Raw genomic sequence first — 26403 nt, 5'->3', positions numbered from 1 at the left:
GCAGCACTTCAGCCTGATCTCAGAGCCCCGTGCAAGCACACCTGTCTCTCACAAAAGGAGCAGCTGACCAGCACAAAGGGCTGCACAACCTCCCCCCTCCCAGGGATCCAACACAGATGCTCCAGCACAAAGTCAAGGGAACATTCTGAGCGTTTCTGTCACCTTGCTGTGCCCCTGAGGCTCACACTGCAGGCAGACTGCTGTGCCCACACTCCTACAGCACTGCACAAAACTGCACTACAAAATGGCCAATTTCCCATTTATTTCCCATGAAGATACTCAGCCAACAACAAAATGGGGAGTGGGAGTTGCCCAAGAACAATTTTGTCGGTTTCTAGAGAAGTAAAAACTCAAAAGAACTCTTTTTCTCTCAAGCTGCAATAACCAGGCAAGCCCACGGTTTCTGGGCAGCCCAAGGCTGCTGTCAGTGAAAGAGCAGTAAAATGCAAACCCCAGTTCTCCTGAGTGGGCCCAGAAGAGGCAGAGGAGCTGCTCACTCAGCACTCCCAGCTCACACAGCTGAGCACAGAGCCCATCCCTGCTGGCCACCCACCCAGTCCCAGGGCACAGCACACGGGAGCTGTCCCCAGCACTGACTGCAGGACGTGCACACCTCCTTCATACCTAAACCAGCCAGATTTTAGTTTTGGTTTTGGCTCACTCTTCCTCACAGGGCTATTAAGACCTGGTCAGATAAGGCTCTTGCAGGCTATCCAAGGCTAATTCCCCTAAATGCACACCGCCAGCTCACAGCATCTTATTGTTGCTGCTGCTGGCATGTGGAGAGCTTAGATGAAAACAAGCAAACACTGGGTAAAAACTATTCCAGAAAAAGCTGAATATTTATGGCTTGTACACAGAAACCTGACTGGCAAGTGAATGCTCCAGGTAGAGATAAAAGGAGTGACAGAAGAGTAACTTATCTGTGCAGTCTACATTTAATGACTGCATGAGCATTTGCAGATGATTAGGGCCAGCCTAAGTGCTTTGTTCTTCCTTTGTTCCATTTCTGAAGGGTTCGGCCTTTATTTATTATTTTTCTTCTTCTTTTTTCCTCCCACCCATAGCTGCAACTAAATATAATTTTTGGCTTTTACAGACCTATTTCCATTTATAGAATCCAGCTGACAGGCTGGGGATGATGTTTCCTAGCTGAGGCATCTGCCTCCTTGACAGAGGGAGAGATAATCACGTTGGGCGAAGCAGGCTCGGCATCTATGGCAGGCTGAAGATGTCAGAGCTGAGAGCAGCGTGTCTGGCCCCTCTGGATGTTTTCTCTGGAGGAGTTCAGCCCCATCTGCTGTGGAAGGCAGCCAGCCTGCAGTGCTGCTGTGCTGGGGACAGGGGACAGGGGACAGGGGCAGATCTACTCCTTGTCATCTTCCAACAATTTCATTATTGAAACAGAGATCACTAGAGTATTAATAAGACACAACCAGCTTGCCCCTGCACAGCAGGAACAGAGGGGCAGTCTGGATCCCATTTGCATTCTGCTTTCTGCACCGTTTGACCAGCCAGGTGAAAGGCAGGTGTTGGTACCTATCCCCAGCCAGCCCGGGTGCAGCTCAGGTGCTAAGGTCTGTGCTCAAGATGCACTCCCTGGATGCCACGAGAGCTCTGCAAAGCAATTACAGGAGCAAATGGATTATTAAGAGCAAGATGTGAGAGCTGTGGGAACTGATGCAGCTCCTGGGGAGGATCTGGGCTGGCACTGGCAGGGAGTTATTGTTCAGCAGCTGACTGGCAATGCCCACGAGATGGGAGCTTGCTCCTGCTTTGAACCCCCCCTCAGCAGCCACGGGAGGAGGGCAGAACAGCACAAGTTCCCTTCAGGGTCTGGGGACTGTTCATTCCTTCAGACTGCCAGGCCCAGCTCCATGTGCCCTCACCCTGCCCAGGAGCTGCCCTGCCAGCCCCAGCCCCTCCTGCTGCTGCCTCCTGCCCACCCGAGGGCTCTGCCAGCCTCCTCCCCTGGCCATGGGCACGTCCCTGTGGCACCACTGCAGGCAGCACCAGCCCTGCACCCACTAGCTCCTTCAGTTCTCTCACATCTGAGTGAAATTAGTACCTGCAAACTTTTACTGCCGTCCTTGGCACTCTTGACATCTCTTCATCATTTTGGTTATTCTCCTTTCATTTGTGCTCTCTGCATCTGACAAAGGCGTTGTCAGAAAGGATATAAGTGGGAGAAAACACTCGACACAAGAATGAAACCATTCAAAGTGAAGCTTTTCTACAGAACAGCAAAGTCTCCAGCCCAAGATTCTGCCTCCCTCTGGTTTTGTTTTTTAAGTCTTTCCAAGAAAGCAAACTCTAGTCACAAAACATTTGCTTAGCTGCAAAGCTGGGGTGTCCTGGAGCAGAGAAAGAGACAGAGGAAGTGAGAACAAAGGGGGAAATGTTTTTTTAACAGCTGTGCATCTCCATCAGCTCCCTGCACACCCATCAGAAATCCTCCCCTCCACTGCCACAGGCCTGGCCTGTGCTCCTGGAGCTCAAAGCCCCTGGTGTCCCTTGGACCTGTGGCAATGTCTGTGTGCTCCCCCCGGGCCTGCTGGCCCTGCTGCTCCTCCCCTCCCTGGTATCACACAGGACAGCTCACCTGAGGGCCACGGCAGAGGCTGGCAAGAATGAAGGCCCTTATTAAAATGTATGTCACAGTGAACAACTGTTCCCTCTGACCCTGCAAGAGACTCCTTCACAGGCAGCCAAATCCCCCATGGTGTCCTGGGAGAACATCTGCTAGCATTGAGCACTCCTGAGATGCCACATTTATACCCAAACAGAGAGGAACACTTCAGTTAAAGCCTGTGTGTGGATGTGTCTGTGCCCACCCACCTACCTCAGCCCTGTCCAGCTCTCTGTGCCTTGCTCCTGGTGCTGTGGCATCTGCTCTGTCACCCTGCACTGTTTCAAAACCTGGCCAATTTCTCACGTTTCCTCTCCTTCTCTGCCAGCAGATCACCCCGATGTGATTTCAGCAAACAATAAATCCTTTTATCAATGGTGCTGCCTTGAAAGTCAGTAGATGGAAATCTGAATCTGATTTTCCAGCTTCTATAGCATTTCTTTCCACAAGATCATTAAACTGCAGGCTCAAAGTTACAGTTTAAATCATGTCTTTTTGCAGAAAAGTCTAAGCTCCAAACAATCAAACTGTGATTCACAATCTGTCATTTTCAGTCAATATATCATGTTTAGCAATCATTGATTTATATGTAAGACCAGACTTTGTGGTTGTACTTTCCGAAGTTATTCAATGACAGCAATCATAACCAACAATTGATAGGTAATTTTTCTAGTATACACAAATTAATCTTTGCTAATTTGACCTTAAATTCCAAAAGTTTCATGATTCATTTTCCCATACAAAATTGCAGGTTGGTTTGGTTTCTTGGTCACATTACTCTTCCCCTGCATCTTGTCCTTTGACTATTAAACTCTTTGCTCATATCTCATTCTTTCAACGTTTACTTCCTTTGTGTATTTGGTAGAAATGCAGATTTGCCTCCCCCAGCTTCACTTGTGTCTTTGGGCTTTGATTCTCCTGCTAAGTATCTTCTTATCTGTTAAATTCTTTCAGCACATCCTTCTGTGTGACATCTGCACCTCCAAAGCTGACATCCTACTCACAGAACAGCTTCACACTGCTAGTCCAGAGCAGGCAGGCAGCACCTCTCCTACAGGAACAGCTCCCACCCTTTGCCTGTGCCGTGCCCTGGAGGTTTCTGTTCCCAGCTCCACCTCAGCTCCCACAGGCTGAGGGCAACTGTCCCAACCTTGCCCTGAGCCCAGACAGAGAGTGACTGCACTGAGTTCCAGGTGTGGAACACAAACCATGGCTTTGCTGTGGTGTGGAACACAAACCATGGCTTTGCTGTGGAGGTTCCAGGTGTGGAACACAAACCATGGCTTTGCTGTGGTGATTCCAGGTGTGGAACACAAACCATGGCTTTGCTGTGGTGTGGAACACAAACCATGGCTTTGCTGTGGTGTGGAACACAAACCATGGCTTTGCTGTGGTGTGGAACACAAATCATGGCTTTGCTGTGGTGTGGAACACAAATCATGGCTTTGCTGTGGTGGTTCCAGGTGTGGGACACAAACCAGGGCTGTTTCCCTCTAGGACAGGCTGGTTCCAGCCCAGCAGGACCCTGAGCAGGCTCCTGACACACAGAGGAGGGGCAGGACCATGACATGAGCGGGGCAGGGTGGGTTCAGCCAGGGCCTCAGCTCACTGCCATTACAATTAAAATAAAGCCTTGGTGGGAAGGGCCACCTGTGGCTCCATGTGCAGGGCCAGCACCCTCACCAGGGGATTGTTATTTCAACACCTGTCTGCTGTACATGGTTGTTTCATGAATAGAAAGGATCACGCACAGCCTGAGGTAAATTAAAATTCCAGTTCTGCTATTCCGTGTCATTGAAGAATATGCCAGGCTGTTGTTTGATTTGGTTTCTAGCAAAGCAGGCTAACAAACTTCCTTCCAAGCCATTAATTCAGATATGCAATAAGCCTAACACAACTGCACTGGCTCATTAAAGCAATTTGAGGTAACCTGCACTCATTAGAGCAGCCACCATCCATAGCCCTGTGACTGCAGCCCTGTTTTCAGACAGCATCAGAGATGACCTGCTGTGCCAATGCCTCTTTTGTCTCAGGAAAACTTCAGGGAAATAGCAAAATGGAAAACCTTGATTTGCTCAGGCTTTGAAATTCATTTAAGTGCAAGAATATGGTAACATTTTGAGTATCTTTCTTCACCCAGAAAAGGATTATTTAACTAGATGAAGGGAAATTCTTCAGTAAAGACAGTAGCACGCTGATAGTCATGCAGGACACAAGTTTACAGATAAAACTGATAAGCTCCCTGCTATATCTGTTGGAAAGGACAGTTTAACCATTCAGGAAAGGAAATACAGGAAGGACAAATTATGAATGTGCCATAGTTGAGATAATAAGAACCAACCTGTGACCTTGGTACACAGCCCAGGCTGCCATCAGTGTACAAAGCTGCAGAGGGCTGCTGCCCACACTCAGGGGAAAACCATAAAAATCCTCATGTGCTTATTAAAAAAAAGGACACTAGAAAGAAGGTACAAAGACAACTGAGGCAGCATTTAGCCTTTAAGGAGGGACACTTACAGGTGTACCAGTCATCAAGCTCAGGATAATTAAGCCTGGCCCTTGAACTACATCAACCCATTTAGTAGCTGGAGGTGAAGCTCAAAATCCTTGAGTGAGACTAATTTGGAGTCCTCCAGCAGAGGAATTAAGTAGCTTAATACAAAGCACCTTCTATGGACTTAGCACACTTAAAGAAAGACTGTTGTTCACCTAATAAAAGGGACACAGGCATGCAGCAGACTTCTGACCCTCTGCTATACAATAAAATCAACTGCCTAACAAAAACAACAGAATCATCTCTGTGCACGTTTGCTGTTTCCTGAACAAAAACCTGTTCCTTCAAAGTCAGGTTCACAGCCAGCACTGAATAATGGTACCTGCACTGCCAGCACTCACGGCAGGCTGCTGCCCTCCTGGCAGCCCTGCTCTGAGCTACCTGAGCTCACAGCCCGTGGAAGAGTTTGTTGAACTGCATTTATTTATTTGTTTGTTTATTTACTGCCATTTCAAGCCACTGTCTCTCATATACCCAAGCCACCAGAGCTGGGAGAAGCACCTGGTATGTGCATGGAGGGTTCTGGGACTAGAACCAGAGTTTTCCTACCCTCAGTGTCTCTCATTTGAGCTACAAAAGCTCACTTTAGCTGGAAGGGACAACACATCCTCTGTCCTCCCTGTGGGCTGGCCCAGCTCAGGCTCATCTCTGCCTTCCCTCCCTCCCAGGGCAGATCCTTCCATGTGTCCATGGGAAGGAACTGGCTTTCACAGGACTGCTCAGAGAAGAGCAAGGAGAATTTCATCCAGTAACTTTCTTTCTGAAAACACTTCTGAAGTTCTTCCTCAATTCTTTTTTAGAAGGCCTCCTGAGAAACCTGCTAAATAATTAATATCTCTTTCTTATTTTGCTACCATAATGTGAATGCTTAATCTATTCCTTAGTAACTGCTATATTACAAGAGAACAAGCTCTGCAGTGGGGTGCCAGAGAGAATTTGCACACTTCCTTCCTCTGAGTCACCTGCACAGGGCTCTGGGGTGGCTCACATCCCAGTTCCCATCACCACACCCCAGACAAGGCTTTCTGCAGCTCTGGGGAGCATCAGGAGGAACCAAGGTGGTGACAGCAGGAAATTCTCAGCCAGAAAAACCCTCAGCCCCTTTTGAGAGCTTTCCACCCTTGAGCTCAGCAGACAGATCAGAGGGAGCAAAGGCCCCAAAGCTCCACAAGCACAACACTCTCAAAATGACTCCTTCCAATGAAGCTGTGCTGTCTGGGAGACTATCAAGTGTTGGAGAGCTGCACCAGACACAGGCTCTGAAACGATGCAGCCTGTGTTCTTCTCAAAATCCACCTTCCCTTCCATAAATGCTCTGTTATCAAAGTCAATAGATCTTCTTTGGATTTTTCTAAAAAACCAGTGTGCTCCTATTTGCTGCCAAATTTCAGTTCTAACTTTTAAAGATTTTCCTGTCTATGTCAATTAGAACTGTGACCACATCTTGGTTTCATTTTCCTTCCACTTTCTCTCTGGCTAAAAAAATCCACATAATTTAAGTTGGTTAACATTTCCTGGTTTCCTTATGTATACAGAGAGATTTTAGGCATTAAAACTTGGAAATTAATAAATCAAGAGAAGGACACTGAGGTCACAATTACACAGTATTTTAGTCAACCTTCAGCCTTATTTCAGTGCAACAAATGAAGAAACTCCTCCAGTCTCTGCAGAAATTTAGGAAACAGCAAGCAGAATAAGAGTTGGGGGCATTTTAGTGCTCCAGGCTTGGAATTTGATCAATGAGTTACCTCTAGGAGTGTCCAGGGAGCCCCAGAGCACAGACTGATGCACACTCCGAGGGGATGGATGTGTCTGCTCTGCCCTGGGTTTTCCAGGAGCCCAACTGAGGAGCCAGCCTGATGGAGGGAATGTGCATTTTCCATCCCTGCCATATCTGCCATCACTCTCATATCTGCCCAATTTTGTCTTCCAGGAAGAGAGACAGACTGTAGCAGCAGCTCTCAAAGGTTTTAGCTCCCCCCTGGATGCTCCTTCTCCCTCCCTCACACCATCGAACTCGGAGCTGAAGCTCGGTGTGGGTGGGGTTCCTTCCATGGGACAATGGAACTCCTCTTCCCACCTCCCTCCGTTTTTAACTCCTCCTTTCAGCACCATCAGCACTTGCCCCAGCATTCAGAAAGTATCAGCACAATGAAGTACAAAGCTGAAATTCACGGTGAAGGACTGATAGCAGGTAGGATGTTTTTAAAAAGATAGGTTACAATCAAGCCAATCAGTCTCCAAACTACTCTAGAGAGAAGCATTCCATCTCTGACCTCAGGAGGAATTTTCCCCACCTGTGTTGTCATCCCTGAGGGTGAAGGAGACTCTTGGAAGAATGGAACAGTGCTCAAAACACCAGCAGATCACATGCAGTACAACCATGCCTTCAAATTAATCAGAAGGTCAGCAAGCCTGCACACTGACAGCTAGGATCTATTTAAATATTGTCACTGTGAAGTGGATATATCTTCATTTTGTCCAAAAGGCACTTGAAACACGGCAGCCTCACACATCTCACTCCTCAGTGAGACTGAAGGAATTAGCACTGCTCTGAATCACTCAGCACGGATGGAGTCCCACTGCACTCCTGAGAGGCTGATTACAGTGCCACACTCATTAGGTCACAAGGAAACATATTTTGTTGGAATCCAGGATTCTCTGCAACTGAGAAGCACTACAAGAAATAGAACAAACCAATTTCTATGTTTAAAAAGTGAACTAAAGGCCTGTGATCATCAGGGTTCTAATGATCTCTATCAAATTACTGTCTCACAGCAGTAGAGGTGCTACAGGATTCACAGCAGCAGCTCCTCAGTGCTCCAGCACACCCCTAAGGGGTGCAGAGGAAGGGCTGAGGGGATCCCAGGGCAGGGGGGTGCTAGTGAGGAAATAAGGAAATAACTGGGAGTCAGGAAGAGATGCTGGCAGAGCCTTGTGGGCACAAGGCAAGGGAAAACAGCTCGAGGGAGGACAGAGCAAAAAGCCTGTCACAGCAGCCACGCCACCCTGGTCTGGGGGGGCTAACCCCTGGCACAGGAGGAGGAGAAGAAAAGGCACCACATCTCCTACCTTGAGCTATGGCCTCCCACCTTGTCCCCATTCCATCACTGCTGGGCTGGCTGCGTCCATGGCAAAGCAAACACTGTCCAACTTGCCAAAACCACGTGTCCAGCTCGCTTTAACAAAAATAAACGCTCAGGGTGCATGCAAGCAGCAACTGGAAAAATCTGGAGCAGGAATGCCCGAGGAACGTGAATGTGCTCAAGTGAGGCAGGCCAAATTCTCCTGCCTTCGTGTCCTGCAAACGTGTGGGAGCAGCAGGAGGGGCTCCGGGGCGCAGGGCTGCACCCCACTCTGCTGCTCGTGAGCTCAGCCCAGGCAGATGGAGAGGAGCCTCAGCAGGGTGTGATGGAGAAGTGCCCGGGCTGCCTCAGCTCCCTGTGAACACAAGGGTACAAACATCCTCCTGGCAATTGGCATTTACATTTTATTTGTGCCTTCTTGGCTTGGGGTTTTTTTTCAGGCTGCTCTAGGCAACATATTTGTACTTCACTGGACACAGCCTTCCTAATAACCATTGCTGTTCCTGGCAATTTTTAATGAGTTGATGCAAGGTAATTTCACTTCCTTCCCCCTCAGAACGAATTTATTAAAAAGATCTGTATAGGAATAATAGACTCATAATCAGAGAAGCCACATGCCATGATCAGAATTAAAGGAGCCATCTGTTTCTTTACAGTCACGCACATCTCAAACAAAAAGTACACACATGACATATGTCATTACTTCCACTTTCCTGAGAGAAAATATTTGCCATGATTGCCTCCCACAGGAGCGCAGGAAGCTCCACCACCAGCCTGGCGTGCTGGAGGAACCCCTCCCACTGAAGCCCTCCAAGCAGTGGATTCAGGTTTTATCTCTGCCTCAGCCAACCCAGCAGAGCTTTTCCTGCCTCTGTGAATCCTTTGCAAACTTATTTGCCCCAAGATCTGCAGCCAGGTCTTGGCTTGCTGTTGCCCACCACCAAGAGGAGCTGCCCTGCTGAGCTCCACACACACACACACTCGTGTCTCATCATTTAAAAGTCAGTTTAGGAAATTACACTGTTCACTGCATGATATATTTTCATGTCAATATGTTGTAATACGCATTTTTTCCCCCTTTTATCTCATTTCAGAATGCAGTGACAAAAGCAGTGATGGAAATGCACCAGACAAACTCCCCAAGCCCAGCTCCCACAGCCGCTGCCAGTGGCTGTGAATGCTCCCCTCAGGGCAGGAGGCAGCAGCAGCACCCTGCTCTGTCCTTTGCTCCTCACCCCACACTCGTGGCCAGCAGCTGGAGGTGACACTGCAGGTGACACACCTGCACCACCAGCACAGGTGACACTGCAGAAGCTGGAGGTGACACTGCAGGTGACACACCTGCACCACCAGCACAGGTGACACTGCAGGTGACACACCTGCACCACCAGCACAGGGCTACGTCCCTGCTCGTGCCACCTCAGCAAAGCTGCAGGCCCAGATACCTGTTCATAAAGCATTCAGAGCATCACCTGGGCTCACACAGGGTCTGCAGGACAGCTGAAACAATCAGTGTTCCCTTCATCCAGGCAATACCCAAAGCCCTGAGCTCTCGCTGTGCAGGTACAGAACCCCAGCTGCTCCCCAGCAGAGGGGCAGGCAGTGCCCCTGCCCTGCCAGAGCTGCCCTGAGCACTGGCACTGCCCGGGAGGGCTGCTCAGGAGCCAGCAGGAGATGCCACCCTGGCCCTGGGACACGGCTGGCAGTGTCCTGCTCCCTCTGCCCAGCCCTGCCAAACACACCAGTGTGACATTCCCATTCTCTGGACAGAGAGACACAGTTCTGTCTCTCAGGAGAAGCACAGAGAGAGAAGAAGAGAAAACAATCTTTCTCTCTGCCCCTTTGTTTCCCCATGTGGAATGTGGTGTGGAGATTGTTCACCTGCAGGGATTGCTGGGCTGGATTCTGGTGAAGGTTGTGTGGGGTCAGTGCCCAGTGGGGTCCAGCTGTGCTGGGCTCTCAGCAGAGTCACAGTTTGAGTTAGTTAGAGAGGGGAGTAAGAAGTGAGTGTGTAGAATAGGATAGCATCTCTTTAAATAGTATATTAATGGAATATGGTATAGTTTTAATAACGCTGTCCTTCAGCCTCCTGATCTGGAGCCAGGCACCAGCATTTCTTCCCTGAGCTGGGGTCACTGCATTTTACTATACACCAGCCCTAAACCACAGAGAATGACCAATGACAAATGTTCTGGAAAAAGCCTCTCCTGAAACGTGGTAAAATTCTTCCATCTAAAACTTCTCCTCCTCTTTTCCCTGCCTTGCCTCAGCTCAAACACTGAACAGTTCAAGGCTACCTACTGTGCCCTGAGACACCGTGAAAGGATTTCTTCAGAAAAATCAAAGAGTAGCTTAATTTAAGTTTGTCTGACCTGGGTTGTTACCCTTGCTTTCAGTTATGGAAAACCTTTAAATAGAAACAGGAAAAAAAAAAGAAAAAAGAAAAAAGTTGTCTCTGGTTCTTCAGCTTTTCTCTCTGCAGGCCTGACTGTTTTTGCTGTAAGCTGTTCAGCAGAGGCCAGCAGAAAAGCTCTGAAGTTCAAACACTGGCAGCTCTGCAGGGGATGTTTCCTTCACCCATCTGCTCTCCCTGCAGATCACCATTCCTGTGCACAGACACGTATTTCATTACTGGCAACGCTCTGTGACCCTGAGATGTTCTGCAAATTCTCCGTGTCAGCTCAGTGGAAGGCACTGTCTGACCCTTGTCTATCCATGTTCTGGTTCTGTGACATCTTGCATTATTATGCAGGATTGCCCACCCATGGCAATCATTCCTGTGCTTTGATCATCTGTGGAATGCATAATGATGAAAGATGTTACGATGAAAAAAATAAACCAAAGCACTTTATATCCTTAATTCAGACACTGTATTAACACTGCACATTTTTAAAGTACATTTTTAAGGCCTGTAAATACACACACACACATATAGTGCATCTATTTTTTATCTAGCCTTCTAAACACAAAGCTGTAACCAAAGATTTGCACTGGGGCTACGATCAATACCAGATTTGTGTTTCAGAGGCACGAAGTCAGGACATACTTCACAATTCCCACCCTCTTCCATTCCACAAGCACATTCCTAAACAGCTATGTACACTGACACCTTACTTAAAAAATAACTGAGTTAAGCCTCTGCTGAAGCAGAGGACAAGGTGTAATCAAGATTTATTGGTATTTCAGCTGTCCTTCTGCACTCTCACATCATTCTGCCTCCTAACAATTACACTCTACCTCAGGCTGCGCAGGCAAATATTTCCATCCTGAGAATGCCTCGGGGACACGGCTGTGGGTGGCAGCTGTGTGTCCTGGAGCTGTCACCTCCCCAGTGCCACCCGGGCAGCGCAGCCTGGCTCCTCCTGGGGCACCCAAACCCGAAACCCAAACCCAGCCAGGCACCTTCTCACACCCACCAGCCGTGCTCAGGCTTTTCCTGGTGCTTGACTCTGCTCCACCCGGATATTCTCCCTGACCAAGCAGCTTTACCAGCCAGCAGCTATCCACAGCTCCAGCTAATAAATGCTATATATTATTTCTTTTTATTTAACTTCTTCTAGCAATAGTAGAGGCTATTTTGAGACTTGGAAGGAAGGAAGCAATCATCCAGAGGAGTGTCAGTAAACTGAGCCAGGAACTGAGCAAGGAAACCAGCCATATTTCAGAAAAGCTCTTTCTGGATCCTTCCACAGCTTCTTGCCTGACAAAGCCTGGCTCGGAGGAGGCACGAGCACACACGATGGAAGTCACTGGCACTCGCTGCTTATGCAAGCCTTGAAATTCTCCTTTAACGCCCTCCTTACAGGGGGAAGAAATCATCCAACAAGCACAGCTTTTCATCACAAACCTGAAGCACCCAGAGCACAAAAGCCAAGCAGCCTGGAGCTGCTAAGTGAGCCAGGCTGACAAGGGACAAGGGGCTGGCAGGGGATAACGAGTGCACAGACTGTTCCCTGCTCCCTTACCTGGAGGACATAACAAACCCCAGAGCTGCAGCTCAGGGAAAACGAGTACAATTCGAACTGAACATCCAGAGGGGTGGGCAGGAGATGCCTGGCAGGGAGAAGCACTGCTCTGCTGTGAGCTGCAGCCCTTGGCTCCACTTCAGCTTGAGGGAAATACTTCAGCATGGGCATCTGTTTATCTTAAAGATGTCAGACCACCAGCCAATTTTATAAAACAAAAAGCATTCTGAATGGAGAGTACTTCAGGATAATCAACATGCTGCAAGGTTTCTTTTGGCTAATTAAAAAAGTTCTGTTATAAATGTTTCTCTCTTTGCATGTCTAATTTAGTTTCAGGTCTTAAATGAGTACTAAAAAAAAAAAAAATGCAGCTAGAAGATGCACAAGTTTTGGCAAAATAATAACTTTTATGCAAAATCGACCTGATTCTGGAAGAAGCAAAATGTGAACACAGCATGGCATAATTGCACGATTTGTTATTACAGTCATTCTAGCGACATCTGCTTCTTTCTTTGCCTCACTGATTTGCACTTTACAGAAAGCAGACGGCATTAGACGCTGGTCACTCAGGAAGGTCACCCCCTGGCTTGATACATACTTCCACCTTAATTATTTTAGGCTTGTTTTTGACATAAAGGGAATTTATTACTATACAGAGAATAACCATATTCCAAAAAGTATCAATAGCAAAGTTGAAACACTTCTAAAATGGGACTGAAAGAATAAATTGAAAACAAATGTTAGAAGAAGGGTTAATTTTCTGTCCTAACACTCCCAGGTTTTCCACTGGGAGTTCTTTTTCACTGTGATTTATCACTTTGATTTTGCTTGTTTTTTCCTGATCTCATTTTCATGCATCACTGTTATCACATTCAAGAGCAAGGTTTGACTGCACTGCTCCTACTGGAAGGGTGTTTCAGGGTGTCCTGCTCAGAAATCCAAGCCCTACACAGAGAATACAGAAATCTTCAGAGAGTATCATTAGCAGAAGGGTTATTATTACTTCCTCACAAATTTGCTCTTATAATTAGACTGATCCTGGAGTTAGGCAGGCAGTTGTCTAACCTAATCAATAAGTCTGCACAAAAAGCAACTGAATTGGGCCAAATGCAACAACAAAGGATTTTAAAAAATGCATTAAATAGGTGCTATCATAATTAAAGAGTGAAAGATGCAATGGCAAAATTCTCCTCTCTGGCCTATGCTGTGATGAAGGCACAGGGTGTACCTGTAATGTAATTTCTGAATTGGGGATATAAATGGCACTGCCAGTGACTTTCATGGATCTCCCCGTGCAAATAAAACCCAGAAAACCAAAATGGCAATGACAGATCTGTGAAGGAAGAGAAAATTTTCACTGCAGCTAGAAAAGCAATGCAGTGGTAAGACATAAATAAAATAATGAATGAAGCTGCATGGCACATGGCTGAGATGAAAACCAGAACTGCCAGAGATCAGCACTGTCTGGGGGGGCTGCAGGAGGGGCTGCTCAGCCCAGCAGGGCCCTCGGTGGGCTTGAGCCCAGCCCTGCTCCTGCACAGCTTCTCGTTCTGAGAACCCAACAGGGCTCCTGACCCAGAACCTGAACCCAACAGAGATCCTGACCCTAAACCCAACAGAGCTCCTGACCCAGAACCTGAACCCAACAGAGATCCTGCTCCTAAACCTGAACCCAACAGAGCTCCTGACCCATAACCTGAACCCAACAGAGATCCTGCTCCTAAACCTGAACCCAACAGAGCTCCTGACCCAGAACCTGAACCCAACAGAGCTCCTGCCCCCAAACCTGAACCCAACAGAGCTCCTGACCCATAACCTGAACCCAACAGAGCTCCTGACCCAGAACCTGAACCCAACAGAGATCCTGCTCATAAACCTGAACCCAACAGGGCTCCTGCCCCTAAACCCCAACCCAACAGAGCTCCTGCCCCCAAACCCAAGAGAGCTCCTGCCCCCAAACCCAAACCCAAGAGAGCTCCTGCCCCCAAACCCAAACCCAAGAGAGCTCCTGCCCCCAAACCCAAACCCAAGAGAGCTCCTGCCCCCAAACCCCAACCCAACAGAGCTCCTGCCCCTAAACCTGAACCCAACAGAGCTCCTGCCCCTAAACCCCAACCCAACAGAGCTCCTGCCCCTAAACCCAACAGGGCTCCAGCCCCTAAACCTGAACCCAACAGAGCTCCTGACCCAGAACCTGAACCCAACAGAGATCCTGACCCTAAACCTGAACCCAACAGAGCTCCTGCCCTATAACCTGAACCCAACAGAGCTCCTGCTCCTAAACCTGAACCCAAGAGAGCTCCTGCCCCCAAACCCCAACCCAAGAGAGCTCCTGCCCCCAAACCCAAACCCAAGAGAGCTCCTGCCCCCAAACCCCTGGGATGCCTCAGCCCTGCCCCAGCCCTGCCGCCTCCTGCACGCACCATCGGGAAGCAGAAAATGATTCCTATTCCACTGAAACAAAACACTATTAATTGATTCAGAATAGACACAATATGGAAATTGCAATTACAGCAATTCCAGCTGCTGAGACAGAATGTGAACAGCAGCCATGGGCTCCAAACTGCACTTGAGCAGCACTTTCCAAAATTCCCCAAGAAGACTGATAAACACAGACAGTCCTGCTGTGAGACTGAAGTACGTTTTCCTAAAAATATCTTCTTGTTTTCATTTTTTTATTGCCTTTTCTAGACTATTTTTTTACACTCCATGCATTAATTGGAATAATACAAAGTATAAATATGGTATGTGCCCGCCACTGTAATTACAGTGCTGAGACCTTCAATGCAAATGCATTTATTGCAATATCTGAAAGTATCATAAGATATGCAGTAAGTTAAAAATGTCACACGGGACAGTCATAAAACCACAGAATGGCTTGGGTTGGAAGGGACCTTTAAAGATCATCTAGACCAGCCCCCAAAAACCCAAAAGCTGTTTCAGTCTTGAAATCTGGTAAGAGGAAGGTGGAAGAGGAGAATATCCTTTTCAGTATGAATTAAAAGGGATTACATTGGCTGGAATGATTTTTCCACTCACATTCAAACACCAATCTCAGCTCCCACTCCCAAACTCTCTCATCACTGTTGATACACTGTTTACAAAACAGCCAAAAGCAGAAGGTTTGTTTTCTTTTCCAAGTGTATGACTCCTGCTGTTCTGTTGGGATTTTTTTTCCTCCCCACCTCCCCCCCAGCAAAGATGGCCATAAAAAAGAACAAGATATATTTTATCATTAGATACAAACCCAAGTCTCACACATTTATTGGTTTAGTTTAAGATCCATTAGGTAAAACTTAAAGAACAGGAAAGAAGCCCCAGTTCCCCAGTTAAAATTCCATCAAAGTGAACTCACACTTCAGTCAGTTAATTAAATAATCCGTGCCAACCTGAGGGCTCCCAATCCTGTCATAACAGTCCATAAGCACTGATGGTAATAAAATATTAGATCTGAATTATTATTAAGCTGAACCAAACCACAAAGGTCAAACTTAGCTTAACTGGCACTAAAAAAAAAAAGTGTGGGCATCTTTAAACTGCACAGGCGCTGATCTTTGTGTTCAATACCTCTTTTATTTAAGGACTTCTAAAAGTATAAGGTAACAGAAGGCTCTCCAGTGAGAAATGCAGACTATTACTGCAGCACACAGTGCAAACCTGTCTGCTTTTCACATGCTTCACTGAGAAAGTGCCAGAGGTAATGAAGACCCGTTGCACAACCCCAACTGCCACTGAAAGAGAGCCAGCCTTGAAAGGGATCTATTTTTAGAGGGATGCTAAAGGTCAGCTAGCTGAGGCCTTTAGTCATGCAATGTCATCCCCACGCTAAGCCCAAAGATGCTTTTGAACGAGGCATTTGCTGTACAGTAAATGGCAGATTTTTTTCCAAGACATTACTGATTTGCAAGTTCACCTTCAGCAAACCGTGCCAGAAGTGCTCTCAGGAAAAAGAAATGGCACAATTACAACTTGAGCAGGAGATAGAAATGTCTGTAAAAATATAATGAGAGCTTCTGGAATGCTGCTATGATCCTGCTCCCATGAGAACAGCAAGAATTAGAGGATCATATTTTTAGGAAAATATGCAACATTTCAAGTTCCTGAAGAGCCACTGAAATGTCATGTGGTCTAGAGCAGGCCACAGAACCCACAAAACCCACGTTCTGTGCAGGCCGTGCTAAAGCCTGGCTGCATACATGTACCTACAAATCACCTCCTGGACGAGGGGGACACCCCAAAATGCCACAGGGGCCTGGGCCAGGAGCTGCCCTGCCTGGCTGCCATGGGGGACACTCAGCACAGCCCCTGTGCTCCCCGGGCTCTGCCAGCACAGGGATTCCATTCTGCAGAGCCTGGGGAGAAGGGCTGGCAGCAGGCAGGACCTGGGGCCAAACACAGCCCGAGCAGGAGGGCACAGGGAGCCACCAGAGCCCAGCTGGCCCTGGGCTGGGCAGCGCAGGGCTGAGCCCAGGGCAGGGGAGACCAGAGGGACTGCAGCTTCAGAGAGCAGCTCACGGAGAGGAGCCCAGCACGGCCAGGCAGGGCCAGGCAGGGCCAGGCAGGGCCAGGCAGGGCCAGGCAGGGCCAGTGCCCAGGGCCAGGCAGGGCCAGTGCCCAGGGCCAGGCAGGGTCAGTGCCAAGGGCCAGGCAGGGCCAGGCAGGGCCAGTGCCCAGGGCCAGGCAGGGCCAGGCAGGGCCAGGCAGGGCCAGGCAGGGTCAGTGCCAAGGGCCAGTGCCCAGGGCCAGGCAGGGCCAGGCAGGGCCAGGCAGGGTCAGTGCCAAGGGCCAGTGCCCAGGGCCAGGCAGGGCCAGGCAGGGCCAGGCAGGGCCAGTGCCCAGGGCCAGGCACAGGCAGTGACCAGGGCCAGGCAGGGCCAGACATAGCCAGTGGCAAAGGCCAGGGCAGGGTCAGTGCCAGGGCCAGGCAGGGCCAGTGCCAAGGGCCAGGTGTAGCCAGTGCCAAGGGCCAGGTGTAGCCAGTGCCAAGGGCCAGGGCAGGGCCAGGTGTAGCCAGGGCCAGGCAGGGTCAGTGCCAAGGGCCAGGCGTGGCAGGCAGATGTGGAGCCACAGCTGGGCAGCAGCCAGCAGTCTGTCCAGCCAGCAGAGAGGGACTGGCTGCAGGACTGTGCACAGCATGCTCTGTCTGCCCAGCCTGAGCTCCCACAGCTGGGCACAGCTGCTCCTGCCCGTGCCCTGCACACGGGAGTCAGGCCCCAAGGTTTCTGTGCATTATTTAACCCCTTTGCACTTGCCAGTTTTTCCCCTTCTATGAAGTCCCACTTTAGCTCTTCTGAGGTTCCACCTGTGATGTCTGAGTTGAAATTAAGCCAGTCTTCAACTCCCCCAAATGGGATTGCTTGGCAGCTCACAGAATCATACAAAAAGAACCTTCTCCCTCCTCCTTCAGCATGTCAGTGTGACCCCTCTCTGCCAGCCCTCAGCCATCTCCTGGCTCCATTCTGGATGCAGTTTGCCACACAAAACACAATCAGCCTCAAGCATTGCTGGCACCAGGATCTGCCTGTGCCTGAGCAGGGCATGATCACAACCCTTGCAGTGAGTGAGATAACAGCAGCACAGAAGGTCGCTCCTGACACACGGCTGTGAACTCACAGAGCATCACTGCCTGCAGTGTAAGCCAAGGCACTTCTGCAGGTGCTTGTACACAAATGGTACCAAGGAACAGTGGGGAAGGAATTCATGCTTCAATCTGCAAACTAAACTTGTACAGCAAACTTGGAGAGAATCAGAACATCATGAATTTTGACAGCTTTGTCAAAAGAAGAAAAAAAGCAGAAAAAAGATTGGAAGAAATAACACAAGAAGGAAAGACTGACCCCGCTGGTCCAGGAGCCTTTCCAGCTGGAACACCACCAGCACTGCTGGCACCAGGCAGAGCAGGGTCTAACCAATTCTTGTTGCTTTCAGAGTCCATACACCTGACAGGAGAAAAACTGCAGTCCCTGAGGATGCCAGATGTGACTCTGAATGGCAGGAGAAAGGAGGCAGCCTGACCTGGTCTGTGTAGAGCAGGAAGACAAACACCACAGGCAGCAGATCTACAGCACGTTCTGCCTTCTGCTCTGCTTTCCAAGACCTTCTCTGCCCAAGAATAAAACCCTCATTCTACTTAGGAACTGCTCTCACAAATTGTTCAAGCTCTAGAATGCAGAAAGCAGGGCCAATGAACTGCAGTGAATCTGGAATGCTTTTAGTGACACTGGAAAGGAAAAGCAGTGCTTTGCCTGTACTCTCTTCTTAGCAAGACAGGGAAAGGGAAAAAAAACTAAAGACGTGGCTTGTTGTACAGCACTTCTTGCTTCACTGTTATTTTTATTATTTGTTATTGCCTAGGGCATGAGTTTACATAAAGTGGAGTGCAGGAACAAGGTACCATTTTTATTTTTTGTCTCCTACGCTCCCATAAGTTACAGACACTGATGTTGCACAACTTTTGTCCCCATTATTTTCAGGATGGACTTTCCTGCTTCTCTATCACACTATGTTCTGCTTCATCAGAAGCTGAGCAGCAATTTCCTTCCTAGCTCAGATCACAGACATAAAAATGTGCACCACTATCAGGATGATTTACAAAAGGCACAGGTCCTTTGCATCCTCCATACAGACACTGGCCTCCTTGTCTCCTCTTTTATGACAGGCAGCAAATGAAGTAATGAAGTAGAAATGAAGTAATAAAATAAAGATAAATCATTCATCTTGGGAAGGACTGCACCAGACCAATTAAAATAATGCCTCAGACACACTGCCATAACATATCGTACCTAAGGGAAGAAGATACCAGCATGAGCAAGCCCTGCAATTACTATTTTCTCCAATTATATCCTCAGAGATTTCTAGCTCCAGCACAATAAAAGATTAAGAAATTAAAATATATTTTAAAATTGAATCTTTATATTTTTCCAGTAAGCTATTAAAGGCAGTGATAGTGACACATCTCTGCCTGGAGAGGAAGCTTGCCCAAGTCAAGGCCAAGAGCAGCTGCAGCCAGAATCACTGAGGATGAGGAGGGTTTGTGGAGACACTGAGGATGAGGAGGGTTTGTGGAGACACTGAGGATGAGGAGGGTTTGTGGAGTCACTGAGGATGAGAAGGGTTTGCAGAGACACTGAGGATGAGGAGGGTTTGCAGAACCACTGAGGATGAGGAGGGTTTGCAGAGTCACTGAGGATGAGCAGGGTTTGCAGAACCACTGAGGGTGAGGAGGGTTTGTGGAGTCACTGAGGATGAGAAGGGTTTGCAGAGTCACTGAGGATGAGGAGGGTTTGCAGAGACACTGAGGATGAGCAGGGTTTGCAGAACCACTGAGGGTGAGGAGGGTTTGCAGAACCACTGAGGATGAGGAGGGTTTGTGGAGTCACTGAGGATGAGGAGGGTTTGTGGAGTCACTGAGGATGAGGAGGGTTTGCAGAGTCACTGAGGGTGAGGAGGGTTTGCAGAGACACTGAGGATGAGGAGGGTTTGCAGAACCACTGAGGATGAGGAGGGTTTGTGGAGTCACTGAGGATGAGGAGGGTTTGCAGAGTCACTGAGGGTGAGGAGGGTTTGCAGAGACACTGAGGATGAGGAGGGTTTGCAGAACCACTGAGGATGAGGAGGGTTTGCAGAACCACTGAGGATGAGGAGGGTTTGCAGAACCACTGAGGATGAGGAGGGTTTGCAGAACCACTGAGGATGAGGAGGGTTTGCAGAACCACTGAGGATGAGGAGGGTTTGCAGAGTCACTGAGGATGAGAAGGGTTTGCAGAACCACTGAGGGTGAGGAGGGTTTGCAGAGACACTGAGGATGAGGAGGGTTTGTGGAGTCACTGAGGGTGAGGAGGGTTTGCAGAGTCACTGAGGATGAGGAGGGTTTGCAGAACCACTGAGGGTGAGGAGGGTTTGTGGAGTCACTGAGGATGAGAAGGGTTTGCAGAGTCACTGAGGATGAGGAGGGTTTGCAGAGACACTGAGGATGAGGAGGGTTTGTGGAGTCACTGAGGATGAGGAGGGTTTGCAGAACCACTGAGGATGAGGAGGGTTTGTGGAGTCACTGAGGATGAGGAGGGTTTGCAGAGTCACTGAGGGTGAGGAGGGTTTGCAGAACCACTGAGGATGAGGAGGGTTTGCAGAACCACTGAGGATGAGGAGGGTTTGCAGAACCACTGAGGATGAGGAGGGTTTGCAGAACCACTGAGGATGAGGAGGGTTTGCAGAGTCACTGAGGATGAGGAGGGTTTGCAGAGTCACTGAGGATGAGGAAGGTTTGCAGAACCACTGAGGATGAGGAGGGTTTGCAGGCCTGACCACACAGCTGCAGCCCCCATCAGCCCAGCCCCTGCCCTGGCAGGCAAGGACCACCCTGAGGCAGTAAAAAGGCTGGCTCCTGCACTGCCATGGGCACCAGAGCTGCAGCAGCTCCTGCCCAGCTCTCCCCCATGCTGTGCTCGATGCCAGGGGGCCAGGAGCTCCCCCTGGCCACCCAGCTGGGGCAGAAGCCCTGGGCACTGCCCCACTGGCACCCCGGGCCCAGCATTACACAGCACCATCAGAGCATGGAGCAGCACACACAGGCAAGGGGATGGCAATGGCCAGCCCTCCCCAGGTGAAAGCTGCACACTGCTCTGCTCTCTGCCACCTTCCCAGCAGCAGGTTCCTCTGCAGTGAATCCCAGGCACGGAAATGTTCCCTGCCAGGGAGGTTTCCTGAGCCCCCCCAGCCACAGGGATTTGGGCACCTGCTACCAGATCTCCCTCTAGGCAGTCAGTCCTGTGCTCCCTGGTCTGTGCATCCTCTCATGGGTCTACAAATCAACCCAAATCTGGTCTAGAATTTTATTCACTCATCTAGAGTCCTAGTCTAAGAACAGCACCCATTCCCTCCCCATCTGTTGATTTTCAAACGATTTTATGGCACTGGTATCTAATTAGAGTATATCATTGCCTGTTACAATCACATGTCATTTACTGACTGGATGACCTGTGGAAACCCTTTTCATGCTCCAAAGAAAATCTCCATCAATACTATACTCAAGATTTCAAAGATCTAGCAGAAAGACTGAAGAAAATAGGTTTTGGGTTTTTTTAGCTTATCACTTCTGACCACTTCAAAGGTTTACAACAAAATTCAGTGTCAAAAACAATGAACATGAGTTGAACATTGGTGAGATTGCAAACCACAGAAAATGCACTGTGACAGAGTGAAGTGAAGCATGATCACACAGGCTATCAGACAAATGTGGATCACTTGAAGGGACTGGCACGGCTTGAAGGGGTTTTTCTTTCATTTATAATTAACCACTCAGCTGTCACATCACTGCATCCACGCACCCTGGCAGAGTGTTTACACCGAGAGCTCTGTGCAGGACACGGCCTGCGAGCCAGAAAAGGTGAGAAGGGAAGCTGTGTGTGTGCACAGAGGGATGCTCAGCTCAGCACCACGCCGGCAGCCCGAGCAGAGGGAGAATCATTCACCTCAAACCAAGGCAGCAGCTCCGGGCGCTCCCCTGGTGCCTCCACCTGCTACAGAAACCTTCCTTGGGGCTTTGGAGCACAGGGGGGTTTGGCCTGTGCACTCTGACTCCTGTTATGGGCTACCAAGATCAACTTCTGCTAGAAGAGGTTATTGGACAGAAGTCGGTACGGGTCCTAAAAAGCAACAGATGTTGCAGAGCGTGGTCTGCGTGACTTGAGGAAGCTTTCCCAGAAAGTTCTCAAGGATGAAAAGCTTGTCATGCTGGCAGCAATGCTCAAAATGGAAATTGCATTAGGAAGTACAACAATAAAGTGTGGAACTCCAGTTTAAACAAGGAACAAACCAATTTAAGCAAATTAAATATTGTCCATCCTACTGTAAAAATATCTGCGTCTGCCAGTAAATAAACTCAGAGTGATTTTAGGGAATCCAGGGTAACTGGGGCTGCTGCAGTGCCCCTGCTGTGGCTCTGTCCCTGCAGCCCTGGCAGAAGAAGGGCTCCAGGAGCACAAGGCAGCCTCTCTGCAGCCCGTGCCTTGGCTCCCAGCAGCTCTCAGGCACTGCCAATCCGCACGAGGTGCCAGCCCCAACTCACCACCAGCCAGTGGGCTGAATATCTGAGCTGCAAGAAATAGATTTGAAGAAAGGCTTTCTTTACTGACAACCTGCTTTATTTTTGCCAGCAGACATGAATCAAAACAGGACTGTGGTACCCCAGCCTGACTTCTAAGGATATGAACATTTAATTTTTTGCAGCTTTGGCTTCCCTGTCCATTGTAGTGCAAACACACCCGTGGGCCCCCCAGATCTCCTGCAGCGCTGATTAAACGTTCCTGTTTGAAAGATGACAGTGAGAGAGGATGAGATGCATTTCCAGCCCAGGCCAGCCTGGCGTGCCCTGGGCTCTCTGCAGGGCTCATGGCACAGGGGCTGCTCCGAGGCAGGAGGCTGGGCTGGCCCAGGAGCTGCAGGGTGAGCTTCCCTCCCAGACAGAGCCTCTCCAGGGCTCAGGGCGTGCCAGCACACGATTCCCCTCCACTCCGTGCCATAGCTCAGGGCTAGAGACCAGATCTGGAATTTAATGCAATGGTGCAAGTGAGGCAATTGGTGAATGGCATCTGCAGCCCAGCAGGCCCCCTGTGAACCAGCTAAGCACATTATCTTTGTGAAGATCATGGATTCTCCCCTTAAACTAACCGTGTGTAACTCCTGCAGCTTGTCACATCCCACTGCAGCCTGGGGCCAGCCCTGCCAGGTGCCAGTGTCCTTGCCCCACTGACATCCAGGGGAAGCTACGGCCCAGCCTTCCCAAAAGGGCATCCTCAGGCTCAGAATCTCAAATCCAGACAAGGGGGAAAGGGCTTCACTTGTGAATGGCCTAACAGGCTCTAATTAGCACTGCCTCTGCTGTTCCCTCAAGTCTCAGCTCTGCTCTGTGCCTGTGTCACAGCCAGGAGAGCCCCAGTCACCCCTGGCATCAAGCCTTACTCAATTCTGCTGCTTATCAGGGGGGCTCCACCAGGCAGCACAACCAACTTCAGCTAAGCTCAGGACAAACACAAAGAAAATGATGAAAAACCTCTTGTCCTCCTGCCCCAGCATTTGAAAGTTAACACAGAAGATCAGGTGTTTGTATTATAAAGTTCTTGGAACTTCTATTCCAGTCAAAAAGATGTCCCTTTCTGTCTTGGGATGAAAAGCTACATCTCTACATCCATCAACAGTCTGAAAAGCATAAACCCAAATTTAGTTCAGGTCCAACAAAAACATCATTTAATTTTAACCCTATTAAAAATGAAAACCAGAACATTAAAAAAAGCTGCAGGCTTGTTTTGTTTGCTTTAAGCAGACCCGCGATGCAAAGGAGGTTCCTCTCATCTCTCTCTCATTTAAATTTCACGTACACTGTAAGTCTCATCTGTCTTCCCACATGTCCCAAGGTGCACAGAGGCAGCTGCAGGCCCACAGTGATCAGCCCAGCCCCAGGGCAGGTGAGGACACCTCCACCCTGCAGGTGTGACGTGGAGCTCAGGGCCCAGAGCAGGGCAGTGCTTCACCCAGCCTGCAGGTCCAGGTCATGCCCCACACCATTTGGGCACTGAATAGAGAAGCATTTCTTCACAGGTTTTCAAATTTCCAGGGAGCAACTGAGTGCTGACAAAGCCAAGAAACTCCCCGAGCACTTCACTTCTAACGTGGAACGTTTCAAGATCTATTTTCCATAATCTAAAGCAGTAACATACCCCAAAATCACAGCTCCTGAGTCTGAATGAATTCTTGATTGAGTTGTACAAGATTGCTTTGCTCTCAACTTCCTACATCTAACCTCAGGAAATTCCCACACCGGCTTAACAATAAATTGCCTTCTTTGTCACACATAATGAAAGAACAGCCACAGAGTTAATTCCTGCCTTCTCGGCCCACAGCCAATATGAAGCACAGAGAAATTTGGGGACATCAGCACTCAGGCTGATTTCCACACAGTTTAGCACTTTATGTTTAAGCAGAAGGAGCTCAGAGGTTTGATAAAAAGTGATCACCTCGACTGAATGCAGAGAGTTTCACAGCTCCTGAATATCTCCAGAGAGCTCGAGGAAAGAGTTACACAATCCCTACCCCACCAAGTGCTTCAGGAAGTGGAACAGGAGCAAAACACGCTCAGGCAAACTCAAGAAGAGAATTTCACAGCTGCCTATGGAGTGGCAGTGTCAGCCAGGACCCTGCAAGGCTCGAGGACGCTGGAATGCTGCTCCAGAAGCTGCAGGGCCCCAAAGAGCAGAATCCCTGTCCCCTGCTGCTCTGGCAGCACTCAGGGCCTGCGAGAGGCACACACTGACCTGTGCTGGAAATCCAGAATCCTGGAAAGTCTGGAAATCCAGAATCCTGGAAAATCTGGAAATCCAGAATCCTGGAAAATCTGGAAATCCAGAACCCTGGAAAGTCTGGAAATCCAGAATCCTGGAAAGTCTGGAAATCCAGAACCCCAACCACGCAGCAAAAGCGAGCACGATGCTCACGGTGTCACACAGGCACATCCACAGGAGCAAGAGCAAAACAAGGCTTGGAAACACCTGCATAGCAAGTGGCACTTTAAATAACCAAGCAGCAAAGGAAGAGAAAAGCTCTAATCCATTTGCTTGTTTGAAATATTACTCACTGGATGGTTCATCTCAAAGCACAGGCTTTGGAGCTTATCCTCCTCAAATGACTCCCAGATAAAATTAGTCAGGTGATTTGCAGGATATATTGATTAGAGAGGATTTAGCTAAGGAACATAAAAAACATCCAGTTTTATCGTTCAGTGAGAAGGAAAGAGAAGAAAGAAAGCCTGCAAGCTATTATCACTGTGTATAAATTAGCCTTTATTAATGAATTAGCTAACTACATAGAAAATGCTAGATAACAGTTAAAATAATGGCATTTCTCTCTGAAAAAAAAAGAGTCGATCTCAGAAAAAAGCAATACAAATACAAATAAAATAAGTCTTCACTGTTTGCTGGGGTTTTTTCTAGTGCCTATAACAAGCTGAATTTTCACCCCAACATTCCTGAAAAACCCTGAGATGCTTGGTTTTCTCTTCCAGCTCACTACTTTTTCCACCTTTACATAAAAACATCCTCAGTTTGCCTCTGTTAAATCCCAGTTGACATGAACTACTCAAACTTTCCCCAGTAAACACTGGTTTTTCTCAGGATTAACTCTGAAGTGCTCAAAATAGAAAATACCCTGATTGTGCTACGTACAGACTGAAAAATCTGGGATTCTTCTGACGGGGGGAAACAGAAATGGGATTTTTGACTCAGAACTGGGCACCCTCAATGGCCCAGCTGGGAGGGGGCTGTCCTGAGGCTCCAGCTTTGCATGAGACCTTCAGAGGAGTGTCCTGCAATGGCCTGACAGATGGTTGATTTACCTGCAGGCTAAGGTGTCCTGGATGTCACAGCCCTGGGAGAACATCTGCACCAAGCCGAGCACAATGGGTGAGAGCAGCACAGCTCCCTCTGGGGGGGTCAGGCTTAAACCCAACGTCCATATGACCACAGAGTGCTCTGCAGAACTGCCCAGAGTGCTTGCCCTGCAAGAAAAGGCCCTGTCCCCCTGTCTGGGACACTGCAGTCACCTGTCCCCCTGCCTGGGACACCCCAGTCACCTGTCCCCCTGCCTGGGACACTGCAGTCACCTGTCCCCCTGCCTGGGACACTGCAGTCACCTGTCCCCCTGCCTGGGACACCCCACTCACCTGTCCCCCTGCCTGGGACACCCCACTCACTGTCCCCCTGCCTGGGACACTGCACTCACCTGTCCCCCTGCCTGGGACACCCCAGTCACTGTCCCCCTGCCTGGGACACTGCACTCACCTGTCCCCCTGTCTGGGACACTGCACTCACCTGTCCCCCTGCCTGGAACACCCCACTCACCTGTCCCCCTGCCTGGGACACCCCACTCACCTGTCCCCCTGTCTGGGACACTGCAGTCACCTGTCCCTCTGCCTGGGACACCCCACTCACCTGTCCCCCTGCCTGGGACACTGCAGTCACCTGTCCCTCTGCCTGGGACACTGCAGTCACCTGTCCCCCTGTCTGGGACACCCCACTCACCTGTCCCCCTGCCTGGGACACCCCACTCACCTGCCCTGTGCTCTGACCCCCCCTCTGTGCCCAGGACGGTGCCAGGGCTCCCTGGCTGCCAGAGGGGCAG

At 49.2% G+C, this 26403-nt stretch overlaps 1 protein-coding gene across 3 annotated transcripts in view; it reads right to left on the bottom strand.

Moving 5' to 3' along the window:
- The window catches only part of FGF13 (fibroblast growth factor 13), a 208728-nt gene that overhangs the window by 108372 nt on the left and 73953 nt on the right, over positions 1–26403 (bottom strand). The window contains exon 1 of one of the 3 annotated variants that reach the window (XM_053955350.1): positions 8256–8296. The exons of the other annotated variants lie outside the window; for them this stretch is intronic. Coding sequence (XP_053811325.1) covers positions 8256–8286 — 31 coding nt within the window. The 5' untranslated portion in view covers positions 8287–8296. Of the gene's footprint in view, positions 1–8255; positions 8297–26403 lie in introns of those variants that run through there. 3 annotated transcript variants of the gene reach the window in all.

The sequence above is a fragment of the Vidua chalybeata genome, chromosome 14, assembly GCF_026979565.1.
Source record: "Vidua chalybeata isolate OUT-0048 chromosome 14, bVidCha1 merged haplotype, whole genome shotgun sequence".
Classification (NCBI taxonomy): Eukaryota; Metazoa; Chordata; class Aves; order Passeriformes; family Viduidae; genus Vidua; species Vidua chalybeata.
The sequence above is the reverse complement of the archived record's forward strand: the minus strand, read 5'-3'. Positions and strand labels throughout refer to the sequence as shown.